Source organism: Barbus barbus (genome assembly GCF_936440315.1).
Source record: "Barbus barbus genome assembly, chromosome: 19".
NCBI lineage: Eukaryota > Metazoa > Chordata > Actinopteri > Cypriniformes > Cyprinidae > Barbus > Barbus barbus.
In genome coordinates this window covers 6738040-6752472 of record NC_136747.1, presented here as the reverse complement: position 1 = coordinate 6752472, position 14433 = coordinate 6738040, and the positions used below count along the sequence as shown (strand labels likewise).

Sequence of the window (14433 nt, the reverse complement as noted above, 5' to 3'; positions counted from 1 at the left end):
AAATATCAATGAAATAAATGTTTTTCTCAAACACACGTTGGCCACAATTAACGGCACCCTTTTATTCAATACTTTTTGAAACCTCCATTTGTCAGTTTAACAGCTCTAAATCTTCTCCTATAATGCCTGATGAGGTTAGAGAACACCTGACAAGAGATCAGAGACCATTCCTTCATCCAGAATCACTCCAGACCCTGATGTAGGGGCTGTTTGACCATTTTGTTTTTAAGGTTTTCTGACTGCAAGACTCAACTACTTTCTGCAATTCTCCAGCTGTGGTCTTTGAAGAGTCCTTAGCCACTCAAACTCTCCTTCTCACCGTGCATTAGGACCATATAGACACACGTTCTCTTCCAGGCAGTTTCGTAATGTTTTCTGTTGTTTGGAAATTCTTAATTATTGCCCTGATGGTGGAAATGGGAATTTTCACTGCTCTAGCTCTTTTCTTAAAGCCACTTCACTAATTTATGAAGCTCAATTCTCTTTTGCCGCACATCAGAAATATATTCTTTGGTTTTTCTCATTGTTATGGATGATTAAGGGAATTTGGGCTTTGTTTTCCCTCCTATTTATATTTCTGTGAAACAGGAAGCCATGGCCGAATAATTTCATGTTCATAATCACCCTGGAGTGCTCAAAATTGTGAATATAAATGGGAATATACTTCAGAGATATTTTACTCATAAGAATTTCTAGGGGTGCCAATAATTGTGTCCAATTATTATTTCCCCCTTTCAATTGGTTTAGTTCAATGAAAGGTTAGATTATTGTGATTTTTTTTTTAAATAAAAGATCAAAAGGATTAATAATGCAAGTTTATTTTCAGAGCCTGCTTTGATTATATTTACCAAGGGTGCCAATAATTCTGACCACAACTGTATATACACAGCACAGTTTTTCTGGAAATAAACAAATATTAAGCTAAATAAAAATATTTTTTGTAAATGATGTAAGTAAATGAAAATGCTGATTTGATAAGAAATGTTTCTTGAGCAGCAATGTTGAAAACGGTTGTGTTGCTTCATACTTTTTTGGATACAGTGATTTTTATAAATAAAATACTGTCTATACTGTCTGTTAAATACTGTCTCAATTAATAATTACCTACCCGTGTAGGTAAAAATACAGTATAATTTCTGTTACACTTTAACATATAAATTTAAATTAATTAAATGCCATTCTTCCTAGTTTTTTTATTTTGTAAATAAAATAGTATTTTAACCTAGACTTTTACTGCATTTTACTTGTTGAATTAAATATTTTGTCTCTTTTCAGCTACAATAGTTGTTTTGTTGAAACGACAGTTTCTCGTGACGTTTTAGGCTATTTCAGATTAAAAAAAAATTGAAATGAAAATGACCCAGCCCTAGTCACCACTAACACAGTCTTGAAACAGTCAATGTTTCAGGATTATATAGTTTGTGCAGGTCATATTAACCCCCTACAGATGCAATACATAACCCTTTATAAATACATTTATAAATAGATGCTGTAATTTTGCTGGTATATTTTATTTTTAGATGAGCAATTTACAATTAAAATAAAAAAAAGACTTTAAATTGGCCCAGCAGCTAAAAAGTTATTACTGTGCAAATGATTTCTGTTATGTATTGTAGTGATTGTTTTTTCTTCAGAGCGGTGTTATAATCAAAGCTGTATTTTTCCCCATCAATCTGCACATTCAGTAATCAGACTGTAAGATGGTTGCCATAGTTACTACTTTTATAAGTGGGTGTTAGTTAGAGAATTCAGATAATGCGTGTTAATATCACAATGCATCTGTCAATTCATTTGTATGTGTTTATGGGCGGATTTTGACCTTTCCAATATGGCAGACGCACTGATGTGTGACAGTAATTAACAACAGTTGCATCTCGCTGTTCACATCTACTGTTATTCATCATGTTATTTAGTCGGTATGTTCAGCTCATCAGACGTGTGGCCGCAGTGACCAGCGCATCTCATCACTGAAAATCATGTTTCTCTGAGATTAATCCACACATAAATCTGAGGGCAACATGATATCAAAACTGACCTGCTTTTATTTAAGCAACACTGAAAGATCGGAGCTATCAGCACAGACATTATCAAGCTCAACAGAAACATTATGATTAGAGATCAATGCGTTTAGCCAAAGGTTGCATGATTAATTGAAACTGCAATATGGCTTACTGTGATTATTAAATTAAAAAAATAAATTAAATAAATATGTTTCTGTAAAGTGTGGTACAGTGTCATTTAAACGTGAGAAGCTCAGGTTTTCCATCAAAATAAAAGTTTGATTAACATCCCATGAAGGGGAGACAGAACCAGGTGGAGAACGACCAGCCAGGACAAAACGAGGAACTCGTTCCTAAACGAGGGACTACATCTGTAGCATGGACACGCGTTTTTAAGCGCTGCAGTTTTAAAACAACCGATTTTAAGCCATGAAACACAAACAGAGCTAAGGTTATATGCGTGTGCTGTCTCTGTTTCTGTGTGAGAGGAGTAGGGCTGTAATCAACCAAAGAAAATCTTGGTCGACTGAAGTCCTGAAACTTTCGACTAAAAATCGACTAAAAATGACGTTGTGGAGAAAAAAAAAACGTACGTTACATTAATTAGATACGCACTGTGCTCAGTACTTGGTAGCCTTGTTGTCTGCCTAAATTAATTATAAATAAACATAAAAAACTAATAGGCTATTTGCAGTATATTAAATCGTTTTTGACCTAATTATTTTGCACTGAAATGAGTCTGACACACGAGTCTGTCGTCTCTGACAGCGGTGCATCACGTGCACCTGCGCAATATCATAGCCTGTGATTTCTGAAAACAGTACTATGTTGTCAACTAGTGATATCACAAGAACTTTTGAGGAATGTGCAACATAATTTAGAAAATTATTTTTGTCATATGTTAGAAGTATAACTGTCAGACACTATCATTTCAGCCGCTCTGCGCAGCTCGCACAGAGCGAGGCTGAACATAAGAGCTCAGCTTCGCGGCTGAGACACGAATAGACTTAAAGCTTTTACTCTTAATAAACACAAAAGGCGCGTCCACTTTAATAAAAAAAGAATATTTATTAAACAAACAAGAGCAGAAACCAAATAAAGTGCATAACTGAAAAATAAAGCATCTTAGGCTCAAAACTAACACAAACAGTGGGCACAGCGCAATTGCGCAATATTGTGAGAACTGAGAACTGATCGCGCGCTGTGTGAGAACTGAGAAAGTGGAGCACTTCTATCAGAGTGATTCCGCCTATCGCGTTAATCAACAACGAATTGTGACTCCTGGGAAAAACGGGATGTCTGGTCACCCTATCCCTATAACCATTCAGTTGCTGAGGCCATTGTTTCAGATCGCTAGTTTGCGTTTTGGTAGCGTATCCGCCCACTGCGGCTGCCATACTGTGAGATACACAAACGCCCCTCATCTGATTGCGATCCAGAGACAGGGACGCACATTTTAAAAGACAAGACAGTCAATTTAGCCTATAGGATGTATTTTGAATGTCCGGTAGTCCTCAAATAACATTTTAGTCCCGTCTCGTCTCGTTAACGAAGACGCGCATACATTTCGTCATAGTTTTTATCATCAGATATTAATTTTATCTCGTCAACTTCTCGTCTTAGTCACAGAAAAAAGGTTCGTTAACGAATATTTTTCGTCGTCCTCTTCGTTAACGAAATTAACACTGGTTCTTTGGAAGGAGACAGCTTCTTGTTTTTACACTAGCTTATTATTAAATAAATAATATTCAGCATCAAACCTTCTAAAGCCTACTTATCTGTCTCTCTTCTCCAGTGGGTTGGGCTAATCCAAAAAAAGTGAAAACAATGGGGGTGTTCTGAAAACAGGCTGTTACCTGTGAAACAGGGGTGCTCTGAAAACACCCCCATTAGCAATTAGTGCTTTCCACCTGATGAAATGAGCGCGGCCAAACTGATGAAATGAGCGCGGCAAAAAATCGACCAATCAGATTTTTGGTCGAACCAGACCATATCGACCAATTAATCGACTAATCGACTGGGACGTTACAGCCCTAGAGAGGAGCGTGCATTTTTTGCTGCTTTATTGGCTTTGAACGATTACATAAACACTTATGTGTGTCAGAATCCCCATCAAGTATCCTCATAAACTCTTGAGAGTAAACAGCTGAAAAAGAAAACGCATATGTAACAGTATATTGGATCCGGACTTCGGTCTTAAAAGAGGAAGCTGTCCAATATTTGTTCTGTCTGCCATTCATATTAAAGAGTTAGTTCACCCCAAAATTAAAGTTGTCATTAATTACTCACCCTCATGACATTCCAAACCCGTAAGACCTTCGTTCATCTTTGAAACACAAATTAAGATGTTTTTGATGAAAACGGAGAGCTATCTGACGCCCCATAGACAGCAATGCAACTGAAATGTTCCCAGGTCCAGAAACGTAGTAAAGACATCGGTAAAACAGTCCATTTGACATCAGTGGCTCAACTTCAGTTTTGCGGCGCTACGAGAATACTTTTTTTGCGCAAAGAAAACAAAAATAACAATTTACTCAACCATTCTTCTGTTGAGGGGAAAATTATGAAAATGGTATCAAAGATTTTAATATTATAAAAACCTTTAAAAAAAAAAAAACCTACATCGTGATATATATTGTTATCGTGATATAAAATTACTCATATCGTGATATAAGAATTTGGTCATATCGTCCACCCCTATAGGTATTGTACTTTTAGTTGTAATGCAAAATAACATTATTATTATTGTTATTAAATTAATGGCCATTGTTCAATTAGGACATTTAAGTCATTTTTACAAACATGCCTTAGAAAAAAACATTACTGCTGTGCATCTTGAGACAAAATAAAGGCACTAACATGTTTTAAGATCACTCAAGTTTCTTTAAATTGAAACAGCTCAAATTTACATTTTAGTCTGGGATTAGCCTTAAACCTTGTTTGTAAAACCGGGGGATTATTAGATATTCTTGTATATTAATTAATAAGTTTACAATAGTCATTTATTCTTGATAGATTTTTTTTTCGCCATATTGATATATAACAAAATAGTGGTCAAATTGTGCATATATTTTAGAGGTGAAAAATTAGTGCGTTAACACATGCGATACATTTTTTCAGATTAACGCGTTAAAAATATTTAACACAATTAACGCAGGGGCGGGGCTAGGGTTGGCCACCCCATTCGCAACTGCTGCCTCTGTCTCTTTATTCTTGAAAAGAACTGCGTTTATTTAGATGCAGAATGTCTTTATGGCCACATCAAACGGGAGAGGTTTCAGACGCGCTTTTCAAATACATGCACAAAGGTGCCTGCGTGCGCTGTAGGCCGTATCATTTCATATCAAACAGCGAAAAAAACTACATGCATGCAATGTCCTAGTTATGCCGTCAGTTAAGGCATGAAGTTACTAAAAAGGCGTTTAAAGCAGCCTTAAAACTGTGTGCATGCATGCAATATGTTATATGCGCGTCACATTTAAGAACAAGTCTCTGAAATGGTTTTAAAAACTGTCCTGAGGCACCCCAGCACTGAGTCTCCCTCATCTAAAACCCCCGATTCAACTCATCCGCTCATTAGTAGAGACTTTAAGACCTGAAGTGGGTCAGGAAAGGTAAAGAGATTTGTGAGAAAATACGATGCGTGTCAGATCCACGTCACGTTCAGCAGCTTTTAAAGCAATAGCAGGCAAATAAGATAATAACCAGCTGCTGTGATGTCTATTAATCCAAGAACAAAAAATAAAATAAAAAAGAGGAAATCAATAACTTTTATAGCTTTAAGGGGTTCATCTATATTTAATTTAGAATTTAGTGTTTGGTAAGTATTCATTTTCTGTATATTTCTGCTGAAGGGCACAGGTAGCTAAATATGTCATTTATTATAATGGGTTCATGTGAAGATTGTTTTAAGTTCACTTAAATTAGAAGTTAAGTCTAATAAATGTTAAAATTGATCGCTCTCAATTATACTGTAATGCTGAATGGCTACAGTCAATGGTTAAATATTAAGGGGAAAAAACTATTTTATAGAGACATCAGTAGTATTGATATCAGTGATGCTGGCCTTGATGCCATTAAAAAAAATATACTGTCTTTATGTTGTTTGTACATTGTACATTTGAAGATTGAATGTGAAATTATTGCAATAATTAATACATTTTTGAAAAATGTGCAATTAATTATTATTATTTTTTGTAATCGATTGACCGCACTAATATATACATATATACACACACAGTATTATTATAAATGATTATTATTTTCAAATAAATGATGGTTTGATTTATTTTACAGTGACATATTACAAAAGTAATTCCTTATTTTATTTCTTAATGTTTATTTTATTTTATTTTTATAGCCATATAGATATATAACCACAAAATCGTGGCCAAATTGTGTAGCCTTACAAAAAAGCACAACAAACCTGGAGTATTTTTTTCTAATTACATTTTAAATTGTCCAATATTTTAAAATCGCAATTAGGCTTTTTTATCAAAACGTGCAGCCTTACTTTATCCCCATGGCATTTGGGACTGTTAGCTGCCTAAACATCAAAAACTAGATGAACTGATTTCTGTTGGATTGCAAAGGCCTTCTGTTGGATTTCAGTACATCATGTGCAAACACATCTCTGTCCATGACAGTCATATGATTGCACAGTTACGCAATGTATCACACTCATCTCAATCAAGATAGCTTTTGTATGGCGTTACACACAGCTATACCAATCTACAGTGCCTAAGATAAGAAAGTCCCTCATGAAAGTGGTCCACACAACCCCTAAGACCTGGATCACGTCTTAGTGACTGCAAAAACACCTCAAATATGTGTTTCAGCGTGGCGCTACGATCACTACATTCTTTACAATAGCTGATGAACCGCATACCACAAAAGCCAGTGAGGGATGATGGGCCACACCTGTGTTTGACCGTGATCGACAGCGCCTGTCAATCCAGTTCTAATGCTCATTTGATTGACAGCTGCAGGCCACGTCACAGAGAAATGGGAAGCCTTCTTTACCATGAGCTACTAAGAAAATGTTAGGCCGATGCTAGAATACTGCTGATTTGGCAAGAGATTGGAGACTACAGAAGACAGACTGAAGCATATGCGATCCAGCTGCGAGAAACAGAGAGTGCTGCAGGAGTGACGCACTTTTGTAGGTCAAAACCCATAAACGAGTTGCATTTTAGCACTTTCAGTTCTATCCTCCTGAGGTTAATGGGTTCTTTAAATGTGTTTTTGGTTAAATGCCTGAACTCATCTACTCACTGGTTGCTTTCACGGCCTCATAATCAGGGAAAATCTTTTTAAAGACTGAAAGACTTGTCTGAAGCTTAATTGTAGTGACGCTGAAGTCACGTGACCGTGGTGTACTTCGTTTATAGCCTACTTTTAGCTTTTTACTTCTGGTGATCGTATTTAGGCATCAAAATCCATAAAGTTGTGTTCATTTGTGTACTAATCAAACTTTCGTTAGTCACGGAGCTTATTTTCTACAATATTCCTAAAACCAATGAAAAATCCTACTAGGTTTTTTTTCGGAGGGAATCAGAGGGATGTCAGAGTAGTGATCTTATGGTAAAGGCAGGAAAAGATCCAGCCTGATCTTACCTGAACGGTTTTCTTGATTCTGTGAGAGGGTCCGGGATACTCTGGAGAATACAAGTCTGTCAGGAACAGGGAGTTGATGAGTGTAGACTTCCCCAAACCTGATTCTCCTGCAGGACAGAGAACGAGAGGTTACGTCAGAGGTTTCAGGACGTGACTCACTCATCACTTCTGTTGGATGGTGAACAATGAGTGGAATTTGAGTCTGCAGATTTCCACAGAATCTGAACAGCCATCATTCACACCGAGGCCACATGCCTGTTCATTAAACATTTTGGGTAGCTTGTGGTGCCTGCTAAGGCTATGATCCTCTCAAATGCATTTTTATTTTTCCCACATTCGGTTTTATTTAATTTTTTCCCCAAATTTTGTGTTTACCATTTTAATATTTTCTGAATTACATTTTAATAGTAAGTTTTAAAGGGACAGTTCACCCAAAAATGAAAATTACCTCATGATTTACTCACCCTCAAGCCATGCTAGGTGTATATGGTTTTCTTACGAATACAATCGAAGTTATATAAAAAAAATGTGCTGGCTTTTCCAAGCTTTATAATGGCAGTGAATAGGTGTCGAGATTTGAAGGCCAAAAAAGTGCATCCATCCATCATAAAAAGTGCTCCATATGGCTCTGCTTCTAAAGTGAATCGATACATTTAAGAAAAATATCTATATTTAAAACTTTATAAACCATAATCTCTAGCTTCCACTAACTGTTGTATATGCACTCGCGAGAGAGTGGCGTTCAGCGGATGACGTAGGACGTCAGCGTAGTGTAAACTCCAGTGATTAGTGACAAACGCAAAGTGAGGAGAGAACAAAACAAAACACCGGTCATGAATTAGAAGTGCAAAACTAAGATTAAGAAGTAAAAAACTATTTGGTAATCGAATTAGTTCATAAAACTTTAACAACTGAATCATCTTTTAAAATGTAAAAAAAAAAATCCTTTACATTAAACAAAATTAAGTCAAATTAAGTGCTGCAAAACAGAGGTTTGATTATTTGCATACAGCCCTACTTTAGATTGGTTAATTATACAACAATATTACTGGATTCAATTATTTGGTCCACTTTTGCTGAAATCATAGGCCCCTATAAGGCCCAGCATTACAAACCTACCAAATTCAGCAATTGGAAAGCCTGAGATGCTACAGTTTTTCAACTTAACTCTAAAAACAGGAAAACAGTCTGGAGGAGTGGCATAATGTGATCAACTCTGACATGAACTTATATGGGGTCGTTCCCTGCCTGCGAGTCTGGGAAAATGCAGACGGCATCAGAAATTTGTGGAATTCCATAAACCACAAGAGAATACAACTATTTAGCTGGATAGATGGAGGGAAATCTAAACAGTCTGAAACTCAGATAAAATACAAACCAGGAGAAGAACCAGAGGGCGTGCCGAGAACCAAGACAAAGAAGATGTTCACTAGACATTATAAACTTTATTAGTGGTGTTTGCCAAGCATCAATTTCACAACTGCTCATACTTGACCTTTAACCCTTGACTTTAGCTTGCAACTCATCCAGCAGTTTGTGCTACGGAGATGAACAGTACCTCAACTCGTCTGGTTTGTTTAGAAAAGGTATAGTTACTTATTCTTGATTAAAAATACAGTAAACATAATAATTTCAAAATATTACTACAATTTACAATAACAATTTTCTATTGTAATGTATAGTAAAAAGTTATTTATTCCTGTGATCAAAGCTGAATTTTAAACAATTACTCCAGTCTTCAGTGTCACATGATCCTTCAGAAATCAGTCTAATATGCTGATTTGCTGCTCAAAAAACATTTCTGATTATTATCAATGTGGAAACTATGATGAGTATTTGATAAATACAAAGTTTGAAAGGAACAGCATTTATATGAAACTGAAATCTTTTATAATATTATACATTACTGTCACTAGCTGTGTTTTCATCCACATTTTTATGTCAATTTTGAGTTATCACATTAAAAAATAAATAAATGCATGCTGGATGAAAATGCCAAGATGTGCATAAAATCTAAAAAATGTGCATTTAAAAAAAAAAGCGCTCACCTGAGGTGTATAATTTTTTTTTTTTATCCAATAAAGAAACCATATTTATACCCAAATAAATTCCTTAATTTACAAAAAAATATATGTGACTTCCTCAACAGATCATGTGATTGGAAAACAGGACAAATCAGCAGACTAATCTTATGTGCACAAACTTAAAATTAGTGCGGTCAAAATTAGCGCGTTAATACAGGCCAATCATTTTTAACGCAGGGGCCACCCCACTCATAACTGCTTATTCTGTATCTTTTTTCTTGACAAGAAGTGAATTTATTCAGTCACTGAACATAAAACAGGAGATGTTTCAGATGCGTGCTTCAACTTCAGCATCAGGCGCGAGTCAAATGAGCGTGGAAACAGTACTGTGCTCGCAGCTCGTGCTCTTCAATACACGCACGAAGGTGCCGGCGCACGCACAGCCTGTATCATTTCATATCAAATCACGAAAGAAACTATGAGCATGCAATGTCATGTTCAGTTAAGTCCTGAAGTTACCAAAAAGGCGATTAAAGCTGCCATAAAACTGTGCATGTAATATGTTATATATGAGTTACATTAAGAACATGTCTCTGAAATGGCTTTCAAAACGGTCCTGGAGCATCCTAGCACTGTCTCCCTCATCTAACACCCAATTCAACTCGTCAGCTCATTAGAAGAGACTGAAATGGGTCAGAAAAGGTAGAGTTGAGAGAAAATACACGATGCATTTCAGATCTGCATCCTGTTCAGCAGCGGCAGCTCTTAAAGAAATAGCAGCCAAAACAACCTAATAACCTGCTGTGATGTCTGTTAATCAAGAATATATATAAAAAAATAAATTACTTTTAGTTTTAAGGATTCATCTGAATTTAATTTAGAATTTATTCAATTTTTGTATATTTCTGCTGAGGGGTACAGGCAGATAAATATGACATTTATTATAATGGGTTTATGTGAAGATTGTTTTAAGTTCACATAAATTAGAAGTTATTTTTAAAGTCTATATACTTTTTTTTTTTTAATACACGTAAAAAATTGTCTTAATTATAATGTAAAGTTGAATGGCTATAGTCAATGGTTAAATATTAGGGGGAAACTTTTATAGGGAAATCAGTATTAATTGGTATCAGTGATACTGGCTTTATGTTGTTTATACATTAATTTGGAGATTGAATGTGAAATTATTGCAATATAAAAGTATATTTAAAAACTTTAATATTAGGTGGGAATAATCACGATTAATTTCAGAAAAATGTGCAATATTTTTTTTTTTAAATCGATTGACAGCACTTAAAATATATGAATATTTCTTCTGAATATTTAGCATTTACTTTGAAATGCCTTAGCAAACTCAGAGCACCTTAGCATCGGCACCACCAGCATTGTGTCGACTACCTTTACTGAAAAGATTTTTCACGTGCTAAAAAAGGTAACTCATCCCACTCTGTTAAACAAATATATCGCTGACATTTGATTTCCACACGCTTCTAGTGCTTCACCACAATGCATAAGCCTCCAATAACAAGTGACTTTTTCACATAATTCCTCCACGCATCCGAGAGCGATTCATCAGCTGGATGCATGGCAACGTGGTTCCTGTAAGGATTGGAAACAAAGAGGACAGTGTGAAGGAAACTGGGTGCATGTTGGCACAGAGCAACGCTGGACTTCTCTCCGGACCTTTAACAAGTGCCCAACCCTGCGCCACTTCCACAGCACGTAAAACACAGAGAGAACCTTCAAACAAAGAAAAGCTTCTTTCAAATCCTAACTGTTTCCAGAAGGGCAGAACAACAGTGACCTCACCATCGCAACAGAAACATCTTCCACTCATTGCCTGGAGATGCAAAAGCAATTGCTATCGTTGAGCAGAATGAAGAAAAGCCCTACAGGATTTATTTTGCTTGCTGAATGTGGTTTTTGAAACAGGCAAGTGGTCTTGTGAAAACAGCGAGTGAAATACGGTCTTCTTTAAAATGTCATTATGAATTAGGGAAACAACAAAAGCAGGTGGCGAGTGGAGGAGCGAAGCAGGCACTGAGATGCACTTCTGCTGTTCTCTGGAGTGAAACCAGCGCAGCGGAGAGACCAGAAAAACAGCCACGATGGTGGAGTTACTGCTGGGAGACATATGATACTGAATACAGGCCTGCCAGAGTGAAGAATTTCCCTGCTGGAAGAAATTCACATAAAAAGCAGAAGATCTTGTGGAATCGTAGCTTGCAGGAGTTTTTAATGGTACTGTAACTTGCAGCTGTTTGAGGAAACTCGTTTAGTACGAACACTTTAAAGGGATAAATGTCACTCCAATAATGTATGATTTTTTTTCTACAGTGGAACACAAAGTAGATTGTTATTTCCTGCTGCAATGATAACATTATGTCTGTCTGGTTTTGAATGTTGTGCAAGCACAAATAAGTTTCAAGAACTGCACCCATGAGTTGTATGAACTAGTTTCATGGTTTCCCTTTATCCTTTTTGCAGCTCCACAGCATCCATTACTGTTCACTTTCACTGTATAGAAAGGACCAATGTGAATATTCTGCTGCTGCTTCGGAGTTCCACCAAAGATTCGAAATTAACAAATGGCAAGAATCTTCTCAACTCTATATTTTTGCATTTTGAATTCATAGTTATGTAGGACAGAAGACCAATCATAATTCAGTATGCAAACATAATTATGGCACAAACCATTTAAAATTTAGTATGCAATTCAGAAGAACAATTATAGTTCGGTGTGCAAATAGATGCAAGAAAGACAAATTGTAATTCAGTATGCAACTATATGTATGACAGAAGACCAATCATAATTCAGTATGCAAATAGATGGCAATTGTTATATGTTGGAATGGTTTTCATATGTTTAATTTATGTTTTTAAAAAAGACAGCAGAGTGTGATGTCAAAAAAAATAAAATAAATAATAATAATAATAATAATAATAATAGTGACCACGGCTTTAAAGTGATAGTTCACACAAAAAAATACAAATTCTGTTATCAATTACTCACCCTCATGTCGTTCCAAACCCCTAAGACCTTCATCATCTCCAGAACACAAATTAAGATATTTTGGATGAAATCCGAGAGCTTTCTGACTCTCCATTGACAGCAATGCAACTGACACATTCAAGGCCCAGAAATGTAGTAAGGACATCATTAAAATAATCCATGTGACATCAGTAGTTCAACCGTAATCTTATGAAGCTACGAGAATACTTTGTGCGCAAAGAAAACAAAAATAATGACTTTATTTCAACAATTTCTTCTTTGCACCCAAAAAGTATTCTCATAGCTTCATTTGCTATGGTTGAACTACTGATGTCAAATGGACTATTGTAACGATGTCCTTACTACCTTTCTGGGCCTTGAACATGTCAGTTACATTGCTGTCAGAAAGCTCTCGGATTTCATCAAAAATATCTTAATTTGTGTTTCGAAGATGAACAAAGGGTTTGGGACGACATGAGGGGGGAGTAATTAATGATCAATTACACCAAGGATAAGTGGCGTCATAATTACCAGTATTTCAGCATCAAGTCGGTACTTAAATTTTAAAAACATAACTACACCAACCTTTCTATAGCACCGGTGCGGGTCGATCTGGTACCCGCTGATAGGAGGCTGCTTTCATACATTCCCATATTTGTGGGAGCGCTCAGTCAAGACTCAAGAGTAGGGCAGGGCGATAATTCGATAACGATAATTATCGCGATATAATTTTCCTCGATAAAACGATATGAAGAGTTCGATATACTGTTTATGCGCCAAAAGCAGAACAAAACAGCGCGACTCATTTGAATTGCGCCACATTGACCGTTTACCTGCACGGATCAAAGTTCAAACTACCGTGCGGCACGAGCTCACCAGAGCAGATGCTACTTGGTCACGCGGGCACTAAACAGCGCTGTGAGATCCAGTATGAAGCGCTTGAATTCAGCGATGAACACAAATGAACTAGTTTATAGCCAAACAGGAGAAACACTGTGTGCAACGAGACGGTCAGAATGCTTTTCAATCTACACATCGCCATCATTTACCATGGATTTACTGTAGTAACACTCACTGCACCATGGTATTGTGGCAGAAATGTGGGATATTCACGTTAAATTTTATTACAGGAGTAATGGTGTATAATTATAAGGTATGTATTTGTGATTAAGCTATAGCATGTGTGCATTTATACTGAATTTTTTAGACTACTGTTTTTCATACAAATAGGCAACCTAAAAACCATACAGTTATATTTTTACCACGGTATTGAGGTGCTATGTGTGGTTTTAATTGTGTTTATCATGATTTAAATGTATGCTAATATGGGAGATCATATGCTTAATAAAAAAAAACGGTCAGAATAAATTTAACCATATAAAACTGAGGTTGGTACAATTTTTACAGATGTTACTGATTTTAAAAATGAACAAATTTACCTCTGCATCCTAACTCAAGCTACTATCAAATGTACATTTCTAAGAGACAAAAAAGTGATATTATTATTATTAATATTATCAGGCAACCCAAACCGGTTTCTTGATTTGAAACAATATCACTCATTAGAACATGCAGAAACTAAAAAAATACATTTTTCTATTTAGATATTTATTTTGTTAAGGAAAATTAGCAAAATTCTGGCTTTAAACTTGAAAGAAATAAAGATTTGACATTTATCGTGATAATTATCGATATCGACAGATATGAAAAAAAGTATTGCGATCATTTTTTTGGCCATATCGCTCAGCCCTAGTCAAGAGTGACAAAAGTCACCATTTACAACATGTTTTTGAAGCACCAA

At 36.0% G+C, this 14433-nt stretch overlaps 1 protein-coding gene across 3 annotated transcripts in view; it reads right to left on the bottom strand.

The window, feature by feature from the left end:
• The window catches only part of septin7a (septin 7a), a 50542-nt gene that overhangs the window by 25097 nt on the left and 11012 nt on the right, over positions 1 to 14433 (bottom strand). For all 3 annotated transcript variants that reach the window (XM_079441523.1, XM_079441525.1, XM_079441524.1), the window contains exon 3: positions 7617 to 7723. In XM_079441523.1, coding sequence (XP_079297649.1) covers positions 7617 to 7723 — 107 coding nt within the window. The remainder of the gene's footprint in view (positions 1 to 7616; positions 7724 to 14433) is intronic.